Source organism: Leopardus geoffroyi, chromosome C2 (genome assembly GCF_018350155.1).
Source record: "Leopardus geoffroyi isolate Oge1 chromosome C2, O.geoffroyi_Oge1_pat1.0, whole genome shotgun sequence".
Taxonomy (NCBI): domain Eukaryota; kingdom Metazoa; phylum Chordata; class Mammalia; order Carnivora; family Felidae; genus Leopardus; species Leopardus geoffroyi.
Window position 1 is genome coordinate 68,450,195 of NC_059333.1, and position 22,732 is coordinate 68,472,926.

Here is a 22,732-nt window from a genome sequence, read left to right on the forward strand (position 1 = left end):
AAATTAAAACATCCCCTGAAAGATGCTAAAACCAAATAACAATCAAAACAAGAAATGGTTAGAGTAGGAAAAAAAAAGAGTCTTCTGTAATCATTCAAATACCTATTACATATGCAGCACTATATTACCAGTTTGGAGGAATAAAAAGTTATAGAACATACATAGTCCCTGCTCCCAAAGAGCTGATATTGTTAGAGGAACAAGACACAAACATTCTATGTCATATAAATAACAATCCAAATAAAATGTATAGGAATGAAGGCAAGGGATGGATGGCTGTGGGTACAGTGGTTGAGAGGCTTCATAGCCAAGACTGAATCTGAGCCAGGCCCTAAAAAGTAGAAGTTTAATAGGCAGAAACTGAGAAGAGAATAAGCAGAGGTCAGAAAATGACACAGAACACAGTGGTCCAGCACTCAATGAGGAGACAACTGGGACATATGCATAGGAGACAGGTCATATCAGTCACACTAGAGGGTCTTAAATGCTATCCTTATACAATTTTAAGTCATAAAATGTTTGTGAACATGATTAATATATTTCTATATTTAATCTGGAGCATGACTTGGAATGTATTTTCAGGAGAAATTGCTTTAGAATCGATGAGACAAGAAGTCAGAAGTGGAGGAATGAAGAGTAATACCAGAAGTAATATTGTAAATCAGAAGTTCTTAAGGTGGTCCACACACCCCTTGGAAGTCACTGAGACTATTTCAAAGAATTTGTGAGGTTGAAATTATGCTCATAATACTTTTAAGATGTTATTTGCTTATTTCACTGTGTTGACATTTGCATTGACAGCACACACACACAAAAATGGTGAATAAAACTGCTGGTGTCAAGACAATGGAACCAAAATGTACTACCAGCACTATATTCTTTTGTTTTTAAAACAACTTTATTGAGGTATAATTGCTGCATAATAAACAGCATATATTTCAAGTGTACAATTTGAGGAGTTTTTACATATGTGTACATATTGAGAAACCACTGCTACAATCAAGATGACAAATATTTTGACAAGTTTCCCTGTGACCTTTAGTAACCCATCCATCTCTACTCTCTTGTTCTTGATTTTTTTCGATCACTATAAATTTATTTGCAAGTTCTATAATTTTATAAAAATGGAATCATATAGTAAGTATTCCTTTTTCATGCTAACACTATCCAAAAGCAAACCAAGCAAAGTAGACTTCGGATCAAGGAAAAACCCAGGAGAAAGAGGATCATTTCATGATAATAAAAGATCAATCCATTAAAGAGGACATAGTAATTCTAAATGCATATGAGCCTAATAACAGTTTCAGAATACATGATGCAAAAACTGACCAACCTAAACTGAAAAACAAACATATACACAACTATAGTTGAGAATTTCCATACCTCTCTCCATATAATGGGCAGAACAAGTGTATAGAAAATCAGTAAGCACACAGGAGACTTAAACAATCAATGTGATACAATTGATATTTATAAAACACATTAATAGCAGAATACACATTATTTTCAAGTGCACCTGGAACATTAGTCAAGAATGACTATATTATGGGCAGTAAAAAGTAAATTTCAAAGGACTAAACTCACACCAAATATGTTCTCTGACCAAAATGGATTTAAATTAGAAATCAACAACAGAAAGATAATCCTCAAATATTTGGAAACTAAACATTACACTTTTAAATAATCCATAAGTCAAACAATACATCAAAAGGGAAATTAGAAAATATCTGAACAGAATGAAAATCATTTTTAGAAACTGTTATCATGAAACAAATGAGCTTGAGAGCTTTTTTTTTTTTTAAGTTTATTTATTTTGAGAGAGAGAGAGAGAGAGAGAGTGTGTGTGCACACATGCAGGGGACTGGCGAAGAGAGAGATGGAGAAATAGAATCCCAAGCAGGCTTCATACTGTCAGCACCGAGCTCAGCACAGGGGTACTCAATTCCAAGAACCATGAGATGATTACCTGAGCCAAAATCAAGAATTGGACGCTCCACCAACTTTATAAACTACCCAGGCACCCCAATACCACTCTTCTTATAACATTTAAAAAATTACTGAATATAATTATTTTCTTTTTTTTTAAGTTTGAGAGAGAGAGAGAGAGAGAGAAAGAGAGAGAGAGAGAGAGAGAGAGAGGGCAGGAGGGGGAAGGGGCAGAAAGAGAGGGAGAGAGAGAATCCCAAGCAGGCTCCATGCTGTCAGTGCAGAGCCCAACATAGGGCTCAATCCTATGAACCATGAGGACATGATCTGAGCACAGATCAAGAGTTTGGACGCTTAACTGACTAAGCCACCCAGGCGTCTCTTGAATATAGTTATTTTTATAAAAATGTTATTATATTCTCATATAATTATTTTAAGTGAATTAATAAAGATTTTTAAAATTTACCCATAAAAAAATTTTTTTAATGTTTATTTCTTTTCAGGAGAGAAAGAGAGAGACAGAGCACAAGTGGGGGCGGGGGGGGGGTTGCGGCAGAGAGAGAGAGGGAGACACAGAATCTGAAGTAGGCTCCAGGCTCTGAGCTGTCAGCACAGAGCCCGACATGGGGCTTGAACACACAAGCTGTGTGATCATGACCTGACACTTAACCGACTGAGCCACCCAGGCACCCCTAAATTTACCCATTTTAATGTTTAACTACCCACCATTTTATGACAGATGGAAGAAAACTTGAAATAGTAAGTTGTAAGACTCGGTGACTGAATGAATTAGAGTGGTAAAAGGAAAACAACTTAGGTACCTGGGATGTAAGAAGACCTGGTGTTCAGAAATTTCTGAGATAAAAAATGATATAATCATTATGAACTTGGTTGTTCATAGCAGATTTGCCTATTTTGATCCAGAGAATTAATCCCCATAATGGGAGCTGACAAAAACTCACTGAACTAAAAACATCAGGTTTTATACTATAAGGGCTCAATTAGAATTCCAGCACACAACCAAAAGGCCTTTTATATCCACACTTAATGGACAAGACACATGTCTGCCCAGTGCTGTCATGCCTGGGCTGAGGCAGAACAATTGATGGGGTCAGATGAGAGATTCACGCAAGGCAGAGTGAGCCCAGACTCAGCAGAACAGAAGTCCTTACCCCTGTCTACAGGGTCCTTAAGAACTAAATGTATTCAGACCCTGTGTATGCATACGCTGCAACAGTTAAAGCTTGGAGGACAAAATGCTTGGGTTACTCTTTTTTTAGCTGTAGAATTTCAGAAAAGGTTGAATTTTTGTGCCTCTTTTTTTCTTAAAACAGGGATAATTATTATATCATAGGGTTACTGTGATGGTTACAAATGTAAAGCACTTAGAAAAACACCAGGTACAAGAAGTACTTGATAAATACTGCCATTACACAGTGTTTTACCTGAAATATGGAGCAAAAAGTAGTAGTCTAATCTACAGGGTGGGTGAGAGTACAAGAAATATAATAAAAGACTCTAAAAGTTAACTACAATATCTAAATGTTCCAGGGTTAAAGATCCATAAAGTGATCACAGATAATTCTATAAGGAAAAAAATTACCTCAAAATTATCATTTAAAAATGAATAAATAGTAGATTTGGGATAGACTTAGGATTCAGAAAGTATCTACTGAATATTTTCAAAGCTGATGCATTTCTTTCATAGTAATGAGAATAAAAATATATCCTCAACTAACAATTATGAGACAAGTGATAGTTTTCCTTTTTTTATAAAAAGCAAAATTTAAGTAAGCACTTTAAAAAAAACTTTAGGGGCGCCTGGGTGGCGCAGTCGGTTAAGTGTCCGACTTCAGCCAGGTCACGATCTTGCAGCCCGTGAGTTCGAGCCCCGCGTCAGGCTCTGGGCTGATGGCTCAGAGCCTGGAGCCTGTTTCCAATTCTGTGTCTCCCTCTCTCTCTGCCCCTCCTCCGTTCATGCTCTGTCTCTCTCTATCCCAAAAATAAATAAACGTTGAAAAAAAAAAAATAAAAAAATAAAAAAAATTAAAAAAACTTTAGCTTTAACTATGTAAACCCCAGCATCTACACCTTGACTCAAAGTGAAAAAGAAACATGTAAGCTGAATGGAAAACTAACACGTGATGGGGATAAGGAGTACACTTGTCATGATGAGCACTGGATGATGTATGGAAGTGCTGAATCACTATATTGTACACCTGAAACAAATATTACACCGTATATTAACTACACTTGAATTTAAATACAAACTAAAAAAAAGAAAAGAAAAAAAAAAGAAGAGTCTAAGGACTATCAGCCTATTTGAGAGGCAAGTCCTGATGGTGACGGTCAGGAAGAGAGGAGTCCAGGGAGTTGGATGGGGGCAGAGGGGGGTTATGACAGCCTGCAGTGACGGCAAAATACCTCTCTGGATAAAGGACTAGTGGCAGGATAAAGGACTCTGGAGCCCTGACCTGATTGTGGGCAAGGCAGAGTCATCCAAGCAGCTTCCTGGAACTACTCCCAATCCTGCCTCATGCCTAAGAAAAACACAGGAACCAGAACAGAGAATTTGCGAAATTACCCCACAAAATAAGCTAGCAGTTGGGAGGTAGAAATCATTTAAAAGAGGATATGGTCGTCTGCAAACTCTGTTGTCAGTTATGTCAACACCTGACAAAGAATTTCCACATTCTTAACTTCCGGAAGCACTGCCATGCTTCTGCAGGACTTCTGCACTCAAATAGCAGGAGCACTCTGCCTCAGGCCATAAACCTGACTAAGCCCGCCCCCCCCCACCCCCTCCCCCGAGAGCAGGCCAGGATGGTGGCAGCAGCAGCCTGGAATGCTTCCAGGATTTCAGCAACGCTTCTTCATGTAATAATCGGTGCTGTACTTCCATCTGCCTCACTAACAGAATAAAAACGTCTATGTAGGTCAGGAGGAAATGAAGTTCCATACACAATCTATGCTTCTATATACTCCAAACCAACTCAGGCACTGTTTAAGGGCAAATGAGAGGGTGTGTGAGAAGTCCGGCGAGTAGGAAAATAGTGACAAGGCTGCTCATCCGTGGGAGCCAAACATTATACTTTTCCTGAACAAATCTTTTAGCCTGAGTGGATAAAATGCTTAAGACTCACAGTGATTACTTTTGAGAAAAAGACAGTGAAGGAAAAAAGTACCAGAGAGATTCTAATTTGTGATCTTTTCACAAGAGTAAATTATTACAATGATTGAAAGGAATGTATTGACTTACCTCGAAAATATCTGTCTTGTCATCAAATAGGCTGACAAAATATTTATAGTCAGCATAAGCCCAGAATTTGGAATGATCATAATCTCTAAAAGGTCCGGAAAGAGGAGACTGGTCACAGTTCCAGGTCAGAAACTCTTCAAGTGTAGCTTCTACATAACCACATGTAGTTTCAAACTGAGGAACTGCAATGTAAGAGAGCCCAACCTTAAATGTATACTGAACACTGTTTCCAAATATTGTTGCTTTTTTAAAATGAAGACAGTTTGAAACAATTAAAAATTAATTTTGTGCGTGTGATATAATTAGAACCATTTACAGTACTCACAATATCATGGTTTAACATAAAGGTGAAAAACAAGATTTTAACGTTAAGATTTTTAAAGACTACACTTAATATAGCCTGATTTAGTAATCCAGTGGTATACTTTAGATTATTAATTTTCCAAGACCTTTTCAGGGGTCTGTGAGGTCTAAACTATTTTCACAATAATACTCTGACATTTTTCATTCTCATTCTCTCACGAGTGTATGGTGGAGTTTTCTAGAAGCTTAGTTGATGTCACTACAGAGATAGCTAGTGGAATACGTGTTTATGTTTTTGTATTTTTAAAACGTCTCAGTTTTAATTTACAATATGGTAAGCATCACTAGATATAATCCATACTGGCAAAAGCTCGTTGGGGAACTCAATAATTTATTTTAAAGGTATGGCATTTATTGTTTTTCCAAATATTACAAAAGATATGGAATGCTTTGTGAAGTTGCATCATCCTTGTGCAGGAGTCATGCCAATCTTCTCTGCACTGGAGAACTCAACAAAGGGAGTTGGCAAAGGGTCCTGAAGCCAAAAAGTTTGAGAACTACTTCTTCAGATTAAAAAGGAAAAAAGGCAATAACAAAAAACAGTCTTTTGAAAATTTTCTGACTTTATACATAGCTCCTCAGAATTATTAAGTGGCCAATGGCAGACTTACTGTCTGTTCATTTATTCATTAACTCATTTATTTCAGAATCATTTATTAAGTTCCTAATTTGTAATTAGCACTGTGCTCAGACTTGCATAAAAGAGACAGGTAATACTCTTGAGTTGATAATATATTCAGACAAATATAAAGCTTCAACCAGAATAATAGGAAATTTGGGGCATGACATAATTAAATGCCAATTTTGTGTCATAGACACATAGGAAAAAGCAAAGACCCAGAGAAGAGTGTTGGTGAGGAAACCTTAGAGAGAAGACAATTGTCTGTCCATTTATGGATGTTGGACTCATTTATACAAGAACTATTCTTCTAAATAGTGAAAAATGAATTTTTTTTTGTAACAAGCGGAATATTTTTTTAAAGTGTTATTTGTTATTTATTTTGAGAACGAGCACACAAGTGAGCATGAACAGGTGAGGGGCAGAGAGAGGGAGAGACAGAATCTTAAGCAGGCTCCATGCTGTCGGCACAGAGCCCCACACGGGGCTTGAACCCACGAACTGTGAGATCATGACCTTAGCCAAAATCAAGAGTCGGATGTTTAACCGACTGAGCCACCCATGTGCCCCAATAAGCAGAATATTTCAAATGCGTGTTGGGAAGTTAATATTCAAGAAACCTGATTATGATCAGCATGAAATCCTTTCAAGAGATATAGATCTACTATGTGTAAATCAGTTAGCACAATGTCTGAAACAAAGTAGATTCTCAGTAACAGGCACTAATTCTGATTCTTATATTTACTTGGGGCCCTTCAAAAGTTAGTCAAATTAGTAGTAAGAGGAGAAGGGCATTCAAACTCTTCTTTCAACACCTTTAACTTTTCCCTCCATTTCTCCCTGAACTACTTAGGATTATCTTGACCATCTTTCTCTCCTCCACCTCTCTTTTTCCTATAACCTTAGAATGGCAGAGAATAGAGGGGAGGGGGTGTCAAGGAGGCATCCTAGGTCTACTTCGTCAACTTGTCACCTGACTTTGAGAAGTAGGAAAACTTTACAAAAGTATATTTATCTAAAAGATTAAAATCTGCATATTTAAGAACTTTTAAAATTTGACAAGTTTTAAGAAGGACTTAGAACAGTAACCCATCAGTGTATGTGTGTGTGTATATGGGTGTGTGTGTGTGTGTGTGTGTGTGTGTGTGTATGTGTGTGTGTGTGTGTGTGTATATATTTACCCCAGGGGCACCTGGGTGGCTCAGTTGGTTAAGCATCTGACTTTGGCTCAGGTCATGATCTCACAGTTCGTGGGTTCAATCTCCACACCAGGCTTTGCACTAACACCACAGAGCCTGCTTCGAATCCTCTGTCTCCCTCTCTCTCTGCCCCTCCCCAGTTCTCTCACTCTCTCAAAAAATAAACAGTAAAAAAAAAAAAAAAATTGTTGAAGATATTTGCAAATGACATACCAGGTAAAGGGTTAGTATCCAAAATCTATAAAAAACTTTTCAAACTCAACACACAAAACACAAAAAATCCAGTGAATGGGCAAAAGACATGAATAGACACTTTTCCAAAGAAGACATCCAGATGGCCAACCGACACATGAAAAAATGCTCAACATCACCCATCATCAGAGAAATACAAATCGAAACCACAATGAGATACCACCTTACACCTGTCAGAATGGCTAACATTAACAACTCAGGCAACAACAGATGTTGGCGAGGATGCGGAGAAAGAGGATTTCTTTCGCACTGCTGGTGGGAATACAAACTGGTGCAACTCTGGAAAACAGTCTGGAGGTTCCTCAGAAAGTTAAAAATACAACCGCTCTATGACCCAGCAAGTGCACTATTAGGTATTTATCCAAGGGATACAGGTGTGCTATTTCAAAGGGGCACATGCACCCCCAAGGTTTATAACAGCACTATTGACAATAGCCCAAATTGCAAAGAGCCCAAATACCCATTGACAGATGAATGGATAAAGAAGATGTGGTATATATACACAATAGAGTATTACTTGGCAATCAAAAAGAATGAAATCTTGCCATTTGCAACTATGTGGATGAACTAGAGGGTATTATGCTAAGCAAAATTAGTCAGAAAAGGACAAATATCATAGGACTTCACTCACGTGGAATTTAAGACATAAAACAGATGAACATAAGAGAAGGGAAGCAAAAATAATATAAAAACAGGGAGGGGGACAAAACGTAAGGGACTCTTAAATACAGAGAACAGACTGAGGGTTGCTGGAGGGGGTGTGGGTGGGGGGATGGGCTAAATGAGCAAGGGGCATTAAGGAGGACACTTGTTGGGATGAGCACTGGGTGTTATATGTAGGTGATGCATCGCTGGATTCAACTCCTGAAATCATTGTTGCACTATATGCTGACTAACTTGGATGTAAATTAAAAAATTAAAAAATTTAAAATAAATATTTAAAAAATTGTCCAACTTAAAAAAAAAAAGAATTTACCCCAACAACATAGGAACACACAGAGTTTCTTAACAAACAAAAACCCATGTGGCAAGAAAGCTGCATGGTGCTTGGAAACAGGAGTAATTTTATAATCATTTCAGTAAGCTCCAATGGAAGCCTAAAGATATTGCACTGTCTTATGAATTCTCACTTCATAAAACTAATCCAACCGATTGAACTGAATACTAAAACCATTACTTGAGACATCTGCCCCTGGGGGTACAGAGCAGCACTTCAGAGTTAAGGCCAGTTTTCACAGCCATGTCTGCGTTGCAGCCTTATCAGGGGACTCTGTTCTGTCACAGCAAACTGTACTTTAAAAAATAAAAATCCAAGAGTGAAAAAATTACATGTGAGAACTGTTACTGTCAGGAGAAAATTACTATGAATGGGATGAATGGAAATGACAGACTTTTTCACTTACATAGTGATTTCAAAATAGAATTCTTTTGATATTTTCCTTCCAGGAAGTAGCAGCACCAAAGGTACTGTTTTCATTCTGTTATGACAATTTCTTTCTGGGTAGCACAGCTGTTTTTCTTAGTTTATTTTTTTGCAATGCAATTATTCCTTTCCAACTTTATTATTATTGTTCTTTCATTTCATGTTGAAGTAGCCTAGGCAGCGGCAATTTTCATCCCACTTAACTGTCAAAGCGTTAGGTAAGACGCAGCTTGACTGAGCTCAGGATTTGGAAGTAGTGTGTAAGTTGAGTTTGCTTTTAACTCTCATAAAAGGGAGTCCTAAAATATTTTTTGCAGAGCAGAGGAACAAGTATGTCTCCATTTTGTTAGACTTCATCATTTTATAAGCAACAAACACTGCATGGAATACAGGTACTGGGAAGGACTTTTGATCATCATTGCACCCCCACCTGTTTAGGGTTCTTTCTACAGATGTTTTGCCAAATTACTGCCAGTTGAGGTATAGTATTGCCACTGAGCATGTATGTTGGCAAATGAGTTTGATCCAGAATGTTTTCAAAGACCTACGAGATATCATTATCTGCTTCCTAAAATGAACTAAGATATACATATAATTCAAAGTATAATTACTATTACCTCAAGCATTCTAGAAAAACTCAAACCAAGACCTAAAACAAAAATACGAAATATATTCAACAAGCCACAAAAGACTCTTAACAACACAGATCAAACTATGGGTTGATGGAGGGAGGTGGGTGGGAGAGGAGCTAGATGAGTGATGGGGTACCAAGGAGGGCACTTGTGATGAGCACTGGGTGCTGTATGTAAGTGATGAATCACTGAATTCTATTCCTGAAACCAATATTGCACTGTATGTTAACTAAAATTTAAATGAAAAAAAAAATGGTTCTCTAAATAAATAAATGAACGCCATACCTGCAACTAAAAGGGAAAAAAAATACATATTCAATAGGAAGGAAACAAAGTTATCATTGCTTGTAAGATCATTACCTGAGCTGAAGTTGGACACTTAACCAGCTGAGCCACCCAGGCACCCCTTGGTAGCCATTTAAAAGTCACATTTAGGGGCACCTGGGTAGCTCAGCTGGTTAAGCATCCCACTCTTGGTTTCGACTCAGGTCATGATCTCATGGTTTGTGGGTTTGAGCCCCAAGTCGGGCTCAGAGTCTGCTTGGGATTCTCTCTCTCTTTCTCTCTCTCTCTCTCTCTGCTCCCCACTGTTCACTCGCGTGCTCTCTCTCTCTCTCTCAAAATAAATAAACAAAACTTAAAAGTCATATTTAACATCAAGAGAAACTGCTCAAGACATGGTTCAGTTCCTCGAAAGGTTAAACACAGATTACCACATGACTCAGCAATTCTACTTCTAGGTATAATCCCAAGAGAAATGAAAACACACACCCATATAAAAATGTGTACATAAATGTTCAAAGTAGCATTATCCATAATAGTCAAAAAGTGGAAACAACACAAATGTCCATTAACTGATGAGTGGATAAACATAATGTGGTATATACATATGATCAGGATAAATAAATTTCAGCAATAAAAATAAATGAAGTACAGATATATGCTACGACATGGGTGAATCTGGAAAACATGCTACGTGAAAGAAGCTAGACACAAAAGGCCACATACTGAATGAGTCCATTTATATGAAATGTCCCAAATAAGCAAATCTATAAAAACAGAAAGCAGGAGTGCCTGGGTGGCTCAGTAAGTTAAGGCTCAGGTCATGATCTCATGGCTCACGAGTTTGAGCACCACATGGGGTTTTGTGCTGACAGCTCAGAGCCTGGAGCCTGCTCCGGATTCTGTGTCTCCCTCTCTCTCTGCCCCTACCCCGCTCACACTCTGCCTGTCTCTCTCTCTCTCTCAAAAATAAACATTAAAAAATTAAAACAACAACAACAAACAGAAAGCAGACTAGTGGTTGCCAAAATCTGAGGGTAAGATGGGGAGTGGAGAGTGACTGTTTAACAGGTACTGGGCTTCCTTATGGGGTGATGGGGTGATGAAATGTTCTGGAATTAGACAGTGGTGATGGTTGTACTACATGATGCATATGCTAAAACCACTGAATTGTATATTTTTAAATGATAAATTTTATATCATGTGAATTGCATATAAACTTTAAAAAATTATCATCAGTAAAAACTCAGAGCAGTTGCTCAAAAGTACAGAGACTTTCTACTTTCTTTTTCTTTTATGCTTAAGTGTAGCTTGAAAATGTCAAATCACTGTGCCTCATCTATAAAATAGGCTTATAATAGTACCATTCTAAGAGGGTTTGAAGAAGGTTAAGAGAATTAATATGTATAAAGCACTCAGAACACTGCCTGACACAATAGCTCTCAATAACTGTTAGCAATTAAAGGTAGTATTATAGTTAGAGCCTAACCACAGTGTGAAAAAATTACAATTCTTATTTATCTCCTAATTATTGTCTAAAAGACACTTCACTGGAGAGATTTATTTGCCTAAAATCAAGAAAGAAAAAGTACAAGATGAATTTTTATGTGCCTTGTGCTGGTCTAGCATTTAATTTTAAAATACAGTAAACATTTTGATCTATGATTAGAATGAGATGCCAAAGAGTTTGAGGTATTAAGCCTGCTCTACCTGCCATGAGTATGAGAGTGTTCTAGACACCATAAACCACATAGCTCTTGGGAGATATGCTAGAAGATCAGCATGAGAGAAGGAAGCTTGGAGAAGCTAGAAGGGAAATTGGGTAATTTTCTAGTTCCCTCTGAGTTATTAGTAGATATTCATAGAGCCACTTCACAGCAATGCTTCAAACACTGTGAAATTCTAGACTAGCAAACTTGCCCATATTTAAATAGAAGTTAAACACATTCTGAAGCCAGACAATGGTCATGGGTTCCTTTAGATTAAAAGCAGCGCTGTTTCTTTCCTTTAAATTAATTTTTAGAGTTCACAGTAACTGCTTTATCTGACTATAAGGCAAAATATCGAAATGTTACAAGTCTTGAGGGAAGAAGGAGGAGCTGGCAAAATCTGTTTAAGAGGATGAAAAAAACCCCAGCTTTACATACTTCTCACATTTATGCAGTGCCATAGAGGTCAGACAGCTGATAAAGCAGAAAGATACAATTACAACCAAGAGTAAGCACTATAAATATAGAGCCTGAAGCCACAAATGAAAGGGCACATTCTACGTGAGTCAAAAGTAAAAGAGACTGTTAGATTAGTATTAATCTTTTTCAGTCACAGGGGAACATAAAGAATAGCACATTAAGAAATCTTAAGCGTCTACCACATTCAATGAGCCATGATACATGAACAAATACATTTTATGTAAGGTTATCAACTATAGGTTGTTTAGTCTAAAAAAAACCTTAACACAAACTGTCCATCTAAAACTTCCAATAAAACCTTCCTATCTGCAATAGTCAAAAACAGGATTCGAAATAAAGGATTCCCTAGAGATAAGGAAACCACTGCTAAGAATACGGGAATGCTATTGAAGAGGCATTATTATTACGATTACTCATAGTCCTACCTGTATCTGTTCTTTTCATTCCCATCCTGAATCGTATCTGCTTGCCATGAAGGACCTCAGAAAGGTGTTCAGCAGTCCAGTGTTGTGCTGGCCAATCAACAGCCATGTTACAGAAGATTGCAGGTTGTTGTAAAGACATTATAATTTCTTTTGCTTTCTCTGGTGTAAAAGGTTTGATATGTTCACCTAGGGAGAGAAATAAATAGAGCGGCAGGGAGATAACTATAAAGTTATTTCATATAATACAAAGAAATAATAGCTAATATCATTTCTATTATGGTAAATCTTTCTATGTAATTATACATTTTACACTTCATTTATTACAATTTACATAAATATTTGACCTCAAAAACCATAATTCTTAAATTATTTTTCTCATATTAAATTTTGAACATTGGAAAATATGCACAATTTTCAATGTCAAAAATGTTTTTAAAAAAGGCTTTTCAATTACATTTAACCTTTAAAACCATCATTTTTTGAAAACAGTGTGAAACACTGATGGGAACTATGCTGGATCAACTAGGGGTGCTGGAGCCAGCAAGAATTCTACTTGCCTTACCATGTGTTTACCCAAAAAGACTACTGAATCAGTCAACGGGGTGAGGGGGATTATTTTTATTTCAAGATTTAAAAAGACAGGGGCACCTGGGTGGCTCAGTCGGTTAAGCATCTGACTCTTGATCTCGGCTCAGGTCATGATCTCAAGGTTCATGAGTTTAGGCTCTGCACTGATGGCATGGAGCCTGCTTGGGATTCTGTCTCTCCTCTCTGCCCCTCACCTGCTTGTGCTCTCTCTCTCAAAATAAATAAATCAGCTTACACATTTTTTTTTTTTAAACGTAAAAGATGTACTAGGATGGGTATCAGTGTTAGTCCTTGACTTCAACTGCATCTATAAACAGTATAAGGGATATGTACAAACGAATACCGTAACTTACTGAGTACTTCAATAAATTTCACAGAATCATAGACTATTAATCCTGGAGAGGATGGTAATGATAAGTATTTGTTAAATAAAAGAAGAAGAAAGTTTCTCCTTATAGACATCTTAAGATGAAAGTTGTATGGGAAAGTTAAAAAGCGCTTCATACACTGATTCTTTATATATATATATATATATATATATATATATATATATATATATATATATAATCATAAGTATATATTTGATTCTCTAGAACAATCAGCTAAACCCTGTAATTCATTACCTATTCTGTACTTATACTTAATTCAAAAAATTAAGGAAAGCTCATAAATAATCCAAATTCTCACAGCATCCAACTTTCTTCTAAACTTTCTCATAAAAGGAAGAGGGATGGGGAAGGAGTTATCAAGGAACTTGATTAATTCATACTTGTCTGAATGTAAGGTTTGTTTTTAAAGAAAATGGAAATTTAAGTCAATTTGGTCTCTCTTCTCAGACAAGGACAAACACTCAGAATCTTTCCCTAAAGACTTGATGAAAGTAAGCAAGACATCTGAGGACAGTCTGTCACTGTCTACACACTGAGGGCTCCCGAGTGAGGAGATGAGTGTGGACGCTCAGAGGGAAAGGCAGGTAGAAGAGCTGGGGGTTGTGTGGGGGCTACATGGAGGGAGGAGGAGACAGGGAATCCTTAGGTCTCAAAGTAATGAAGCTCAAGCTTATCTTTAAGTGCTGAAGAGCCTATAAGGGAAACAGAATGTAACCAGGAATAAAATTTTCTGTATTTCCTTGAGATTATTGTTTTGCACTTTTGACATGTTTGATAAATTCACAGTAGCGGTCTTGACCCATACTAGCCTATAAATATGTCAGTACAAGGTTACTGAGATCATGACACACCAAATCTTCCTGGACTTGGGAGTGCCTGGATTCCATGTACATGAAAATGAACAGGTTGTATTTTTTATTATACATTTTTTAAGTTTTGCTAGACTATGAGAAGCTCCAATGCATTCATGATAATACTCCATTGTCTGTGGCATATAACTTAGTGCTATCCTTTGGCATACAACTGGAAAAATGAAGAAGTCTCAAATAACCACCCATTAACCTAGTAACTCATGTTATAGGAATTTGCTTTTAACAAAATAATCATCAGCTATGTGCATATTCATATATATTATATATGTACACACATACACATAAAATATCTATTACCGTAATATAAAAACTGAAAATATAAACAGCCGAATGTCTAAAAGTAGAAAAATATTTACTGAATATTACTAAATATTATGTAAATTTCTCCCATGGTACATTATATCCATTAAACAATAAAAGTAAGGGCTATGTAGAAATGTGTGGAGACGTAAAGGTTGGACTGGACTTAGCTGATGTACTAGCCAAGTAAGACGTGTATAGTAAGGCCCTGAACAACACAGGGTGGCAGTAAGGAAGGCAGAGATGGTAGAGATAAAGAAATTCTAACCGAATAATATCAAAGACTATTACAACTAAAGAATGTGGGATGGGAGGCAGATGCAGCTATAAGGGAGACAAAGGTTTCCAGATTCCGACTTGACATAAAAAAAAAAAAGTTAGGAGCAACAGCTCATTCTAGTGGGAAGATGAAGAGTTTGGTTTTGAACATCATCATCATCATAACAATACCATATATTTACTCATATGATGCTTTACTATTTGCCATGTACTTTTATATACATTAAAACTGCTCATCTGATCCTCTTAGAAGCCTATAAAACACTGGCAGAGAAGGCATTTTATTTCCATTATCCAAAGGAAGACTAGAAAGCTCAGATGTCAAAGGTCAGCACACCAGTGATGAACTGGAACCACCAGTCACATTGCTTGATCCCAAGTCCCATGCTCTTTCCACTGCACAAGACTGCTTCTAGAGAATTAAAACCGTGGGACCCACACTGGCACTACAAACTCAGGAGAGAGAGTATATATAATCTGAAAAGAGAAAAAAGTTAAGGAAACCTTTAGGCCGATTAATGGATAATAAATCCATACATGCTGTTGGGGAGAGAGGAATGTTTTGGTTTGTGCGCATGTGGGCAGGGGGTAGTGGAGTAATAGCTGTAGTAGAGACTGCTAGTTGCCTACCTTATCCAATACCCACTCTCTTCTTCCTTACTAACAGAACTTTGAGCAATGGGTGTGGCTGAAAAATTACAATTCCTAGACTCCTTTGCAGACAGGAGTGGCCAGAGATGTATCTGGACGTTGTTGAGTCAGTGTTTTTGTCCTTTGCCTTCTCTTCTATATTTTGCCTGAAAAACAGACATGTTTAGCTCCTTTGAGAGATAAAAGAGAGGCCCAGGGAGTGCCTGGCTGGCTCAGTTGGTAGAGCATGTGACTTCTGATCTCAGGCAGATGGGTTCAAACCCCATGTTGGGCATAAAGATTACTTGACATTTTTTTAATTTAAAAAAAAATTTTAAAGGCCCATTAAATAGCAAACCTCAGCTGAAAGAATACAAAAACTGCAAAATTCTACCTCCTGAATCCTTTCACATATAAAAATGAACTCTTATAGTCAAGACTGCTAATAGTTCATAACTGGTTTAACACCTTGCCTTCTGAGGCTATTGTTTTCAAGGACGACCCTATTCTCTCTATAAAATACTCTGTGACTTCCACTGAATGAATCATGGCTGGTCTGAGCCTATAATAGCATTCTTTCATTTCTACAGTTGTGAAATATTCTAGCTTTGAACACTTTGCTTTTAGAACTTTAAAGGGCAGAGAAAAAGAGAAGCATCAGACCTTTTGGGGTAGGGATTTATTTATTCTGCTTATTTTAACCAGAGCCAATGGATCTGGCTTTGAACATTCCCAAAAGAGTTCTCCTATTTGGGTAAGATATATCTTGCCACCCTTCCACAAATAAATACATGGTCATTAGTAACACATGAGTAGTGTTCTGACAGAACAGTTTCAAAGAAATATTTTTTCATTAAATAAAAAATATTTAATGATCTGATCTAAAAATCCCACACATCCCAGAAGTTATTTAATAGGAGACCCCTAAAAAGTAAAATTTGCTGAGAAAGCATCTAGCCCAGTGGCTGAAATATATTAAATGCTCAAACATTTGCTAAATGAATAAAAAGTGCTATAAAGCGTGTGCAGAACAGAGCAGTAGGATGCTCACTTTAACAAGAAATTAGCATATTTACAGAATCTCAAGCCTACCAATGAAATAAAACAATCAGCTGCTTGTGAGATAAAAGTAATTTGGCTTCTGATAGTTTAATCAACAATGAACTGGGCCATTAAATTAACAAATTTAAGTGTTACAATTTCCTTTAAAGAAGAATGCAATCTACATTGTATTAATTAAATAGCCTAGGGATGCGCTCAGTTACTCCAAGGCAGGAATATATGCAAAGAGCTATAAAAATTCTGAAGCAACTTTGACAGCCTTTAAAGGATAAATGTATCTAGGTCTAAACTTGCAGCATGAAGCAATTTCTTAAAATTTTTTTTTTTTTCCGTTTATTATTTTATTTTTGGGACAGAGAGAGACAGAGCATGAACGGGGGAGGGGCTGAGAGAGAGGGAGACACAGAATTGGAAACAGGCTCCAGGCTCTGAGCCATCAGCCCAGAGCCCGACGCGGGGCTCGAACTCACGGACCGCGAGATCGTGACCTGGCTGAAGTCGGACGCTCAACCGACTGCGCCACCCAGGCGCCCCTGAGCATGAAGCAATTTCTAATGAGATGACTTAGAAACTAGGTGTTGCACAAGAGTCTTTTTTCCTTCTAAACATAGTATGTTGTTCAGACAATTGATTACAGCTTTGGTTTCAACTAACTCTTTGGAGATAGTGAAACATGATCAAAAAGCAAATTGCCTTTTTCTCAGCAATTTTTCTTTAATTAATGCAAACTACAAGATAATTTCTCTGAATTTGTTAGCAATCTGCCTTCAGTTGATTAATACATGGCTTGGCTTTATATCTGAGATTTAGAATTCAAGATGAGAATAAGGAAAATTTACCAAGTATCCAGAATTCACTCCTACTACTGATAGAATGCAACAAAGACACAGATCCTGAAACTGAAATTAACTCATCTCTCATGTCAGGTATAATTTTAATAGAAATGTTAATAACCATAAGTTTTCAATTAAATTTTATTACATTTTATTAAAATCTTTAAAAACTTTCAGAAGTTGACAGAAGAGTAAATCAGAAACTGGGTCCTGGCATGGTGAGCTAAATTATTCTAAACATATACATGTAAGCCTATGATAGTTTCTTCAATCTGACAACTACTGTATATACATACAAGGTATTTTAAAGCTTCTGAATGGTAGATATTAGGGTAAAAAATAATGAACATTATTCATGAAAACATTCACGGAATTATGCAAGTACCTCTTAACAAAATTACTGTATTTGTACTAAAGACCAAGTGGTAAAACTTACAACAAAGGTAATTTTTTATTTTATAGCCACTATTTTAAAACGTCAATACAGGGGCAGCTGGGTGGCGCAGTCGGTTAAGCGTCCGACTTCAGCCAGGTCACGATCTCACGGTCCGTGAGTTCGAGCCCCGCGTCGGGCTCTGGGCTGATGGCTCAGAGCCTGGAGCCTGTTTCCGATTCTGTGTCTCCCTCTCTCTCTGCCCCTCCCCCGTTCATGCTCTGTCTCTCTCTGTCCCAAAAATAAATAAACGTTGAAAAAAAAAAATTAAAACATCAATACAGGGGCACCTGGGTGGCTCAGTTGGTTAAACGTCCGACTTTGGCTCAGGTCATGGTCTCACGGTTCATGAGGTTGAGCTCCAAGTCAGGCTCTGAGAGCTCAGAGCCTGGAGCCTGCTTCAGATTCTGCGTCTCCCTCTCTCTCTGCCCCTCCCCTGCTCGTTCTCTCTCTCTCAAAAATGAATAAGCATTTAAAAAAAATTTTTTTTTAATGTCAACACAGGGGTGGCGTCTGGGTGGCTCAGTTGGTTAAGCATCCGACTCTTGATTTCAGCTCAGGTCATGATCTCAGTTTAGTTCATGGGTTCAATCCCCAAGTAGGGCTCTGTGCTGACAGCATGGAGCCTGCTTGGGATTCTCTCTCTCTCTCTCTCTCTCTCTCTCTGCCCCTCCCCACTTGGACGCTTGCCCTCTCACTCTCTCAAATAAACTTAAAAAAAAAAAATGTCAATACAGGACACCTGGGTGGCTCAGTCAGTTAAGCATCTGACTCTTGATTGCAGCAGCTCAGGTCTTGATCGCAGGGTTGTAAATTCAAGCCCCATATTGGTCTCCATGCTGGGCATGGAGCCTAGTTAAGGGGGAAAAAAAGGCAATAGAAATGAAGAAAATTCTATTGCAAGTTAATAAAATGCTTAATTAAAATGGCAACTAGTCATAAAGAGTTTGAATTTCAAGGTCTAGCAGGTGGTGCCACTGAAGAAACCATAAATAGAAGTATTGAAGCTGTTATGGCATAATCTTTCCAATACCACTGTTTGGTATAGTAGCAAACACCCAAGCGATTTCAGCCTGGGAACAAGAGACAGTTACATGCTGGATACCTCCCATCCTTTTCTTCCCATCCTCTTCCACTTGTGACTCTTGCCCAGCAAAGCCAGAAAATCCATTTAGGGCCAGAAAATGGCTCATAAATAAGACTTACAAGTTCAAAAGTTATACTGGTCCAAAACGTAAAGGAAAAGCAAATCTATATTTTAAGTGAAGTTGATACTAGAAAGAATAGCTTCTCAAAGACTAAAGTTCTTTAAAATCCTCCAAAATTATCTTCAAAATTTCTACCAAAATATTTCCATCTAGCTCTTCTGATTCCGCTAAGTAAATTTTCCATATTTCCAAATAAAATGGCTATTTATCTATTCATAAAAATATTCAACAGCAGAGTCTTAAAAAGATATTTGCACATCCATATTCATAGCAACACTATTCATAACAGCCCAAAGGTGGAAGCAAACCAAACATCCATCACACAGTGGAATATCATTCAGCCTTAAAAAGGAAGGAAATCCTGTCATGTGCTACAACATGCATAAGCCTGAAGACACCATACTAAGTAAAAGCCAGTCACAAAAAGACATCTATTGCATTATTCTACCTACATGAGGTACCTAAAATGGTCAAATTCATAGGTACAAAGTAGAATGGCAGTTACCAGGGACTGAGGGGAGGGAGAAAAGAGGAAACTCTGGGTACAGAGTTTCAGATTTGCAAGATGAAGAAAGTTCTAGAGATCTGTTTCACAACAGTGTGAATATACTTAACTCTACTGAGTTGTACTTTCTTAAAAATGGTTAAGATGATAAATTTCATGTTATTTTTAACCAACAGTATAGTTTAAAAATTCAACAGTATAGGGGCGCCTGGGTGGCGCAGTCGGTTGAGCGTCTGACTTCAGCCAGGTCACGATCTCGCGGTCTGTGAGTTTGAGCCCCGCGTCGGGCTCTGGGCTGATGGCTCGGAGCCTGGAGCCTGTTTCCGATTCTGTGTCTCCCTCTCTCTCTGCCCCTCCCCCGTTCATGCTCTGTCTCTCTCTGTCCCCAAAAAAAAAATAAATAAACATTGAAAAAAAAAATTAAAAAAAAAAATTCAACAGTATAGTTTATCTGATATTTGTCCTTATTGAATATAAAGTATTTTAGCTACATATGAATTACATATATGCTCTAGCATGGAAACTCTTTTACTTTTTAAGACCATAGAAGCTTCTGCTTTTCTTTAAGCTCCCCTGCCCCCTTTCCCCATTTTCTCTTTTAAAAATGAGAAAAAAAATGACAGAGAGAATATGGCATCTCCAACTGAGGAAGAGTAAATCCAGTCATGTAAAAGTGTCAGTTCTATAAGAACTCAAGTCCCTGCAACTCTGGAATAAGATACTTCCTTGCGAATGTCAACCTTAAAACTGCCCATTATTTTACCAGCAAAATGAGCTTATTTGGGAATAGCGGAGGAATTACAATTCAGGACCAGCAAACTGACTTTAGGAGGAAATTGGGAAGGGTTATTTTGAACAAAAGTTCACTGGAGAAGGACAAGAGTTGGAGGTTTTGGTGGTTTCTCATTGGCTGCAAGTGGTGGTTAGTGCACTGTTGCTGGGACTGGGAGAGATCTTCCTTCTTTTAAAAGCAGGAGATAAATTCCTCTGTGAAAAGTGTCCTCCCTTATCAAGATAATTCTTATCTACCTTTTCCTGCTGGTGATAACAGCTGCAAATGTGCAAGAGAGGTCTCCCTTAAGGGCTTCCCAACTCCATTTTAAATGTTTTCTTTACTCATTTCAGGAAGGACTGGAAGAAGAGTACGAAGAGTACATTCTTCTTTTCATCACCGCATAAACCTGGCTACAATTAAAACAAGAGCCCAAGAGAAAGAAACAAAATAACCTCAGTCTGAAAGGCAGAATCAGATTCAAAGAATGACAATTTTTAATTTTACTGAAAAGCTTCAAACAATGCATGATTCTGTAACATCTCACAGTATTTAAATTGATTCTTAACATTAAGTCGTTTCTTGTTTATTTATGTTTTAAGAATTTATTTTAGAGTAGTTTTAGGTTTACAATGAAATTGAGAAGAAGGTACAGATTTCCCACATATCCTCTTCCTGTCACATATGCAGAGTCTCCCTCATTATCAACATCATTTGCCAGAATGGTACGTGTGTTTTCTGTCTCTTTTTTACCAGGATAAACCTAAATTGACACATCATAATCACCCAAAGTCCATAGTTTCTCTTAGGGTTCATAAGTGTCGTATATTCTACAGGTTTGGACCAAAATATAATGACCATCATTATAATATCAATATAATCAATATAATATCCATAATTACAATATCAAAGTATTTTCATTGCCTTAAGAATCCCATGTTCTGCATATTCATCTAATGTTTTTTTCCTTTTTAAGAGGAAACAAATAATCTTTATTAAATAATAAAATATTATTAATTTTAAGCTATAATAGCAGTAATATAGTTCTTCATTTTACATTTTAAGATCCCCTTTATTTTCAAATAGGATTCCAACATATTTGATTATCAATATGATCATGTTTTGCCTTTAGTAATTTTCAAGCTGTTACTTAAAAAATATATATATCACATCCTTGTAGGCAAGACAGTTACTTTTATATCCCTAGAGCTTAGCACAATGTTTGGCATAAACTTATGCTAAATAATGTCTTCTGAATTCACATCTCATTTTTAGTAATCTATATAAAATATTAAAACTAGCCACTTGTTTTCTCCTGCATAATGAGCTACTGAACATAATCAGAAACAGTCTCAAAACAGACGATCAGTTCCACAAGTTCATGCTCACCTCCACTGGGTTCCTTTTCTGCTCCCAACACGTTAGTTATCCCTAGTTGATTCCTAATCACCCTTATCCCTACAGCAACCATTCTAAAGCTTCTTCGCTTTCAAATCCCCAGTACCTTTCTCCACTTCCTCACTCTTTGTGGTGCTTTGCTCTATTATTCTTAGAAAACGGAAACCCATGATTTCCCTCTTCTTCACTTCAACATTTCTGGTTCACCCTGCTCTTGTTTGGTTTCAAAGGACACAAACTGCATTCTCTGCTACCATTCTACTCTAGTAGAACCAGTCTGTCTCCTCACCTTCCTCCCCGCCCTCTGCCCCTACATGCCTCAGGCCTTTCTCCACTCACTTCCACTACCAGCCTCACCTGCCAGACATGGCCTCTTCCACTCATTTCTATATTCAAACTATACCAAACTTTCATATTAGTCTAGGAAGGACAGACCAATCCAATTTGCATTTCTTTCTTCTCTCAGCCCCAAAGCACTTAAGATGTGTAATACTTACTTCCCAACTAATTGCTTCCTGCCTTATGGATATTCTTCTACTACAATTCTATCTGCATCTCCCCCCTCCCCCCAAACTATATTTACAAGTCATTTTAAGGCAAGGACTGTCTTCTACCCTACTGTATTAAACAGTCTTCTGTTTATCGTATACAGCCAAATATTTTCTGATAAGGGGGTAGTAATAAGTTTGCTCAAAAATTAACTTTCCTTTTTTTCATACGCTTATTTTATTAAAAATTTTTAAATATAATTTATTGTCAAATTGGTTTCCACACAACAGCCAGTGCTCATCCCAACAAGTGCCCTCCTTAATGCCCATCACCCACTTTCCCCTCTCCTCCACCCCCCCATCAACCCTTAGTTTGTTCTCAGTATTTCAGAGTCTCTTATTGTTT

The 22,732-nt window shown here is 37.4% G+C and overlaps 1 protein-coding gene and 1 non-coding gene across 3 annotated transcripts in view; one reads left to right on the forward strand and one right to left on the reverse strand.

Annotated features, from left to right (window-relative positions):
• HSPBAP1 (HSPB1 associated protein 1) overlaps window positions 1-22,732 on the reverse strand; it is a 58,199-nt gene that overhangs the window by 27,253 nt on the left and 8,214 nt on the right. For both annotated transcript variants that reach the window (XM_045502269.1, XM_045502268.1), the window contains exons 2-3: window positions 12,570-12,755; window positions 5,186-5,367 (exon numbers count right to left, since the gene is read on the reverse strand). In XM_045502269.1, coding sequence (XP_045358225.1) covers window positions 5,186-5,367; window positions 12,570-12,755 — 368 coding nt within the window. The remainder of the gene's footprint in view (window positions 1-5,185; window positions 5,368-12,569; window positions 12,756-22,732) is intronic.
• Window positions 15,850-15,922, forward strand: TRNAR-UCU. The gene has a single exon. It is a non-coding gene; the product is annotated as a tRNA-Arg (tRNA).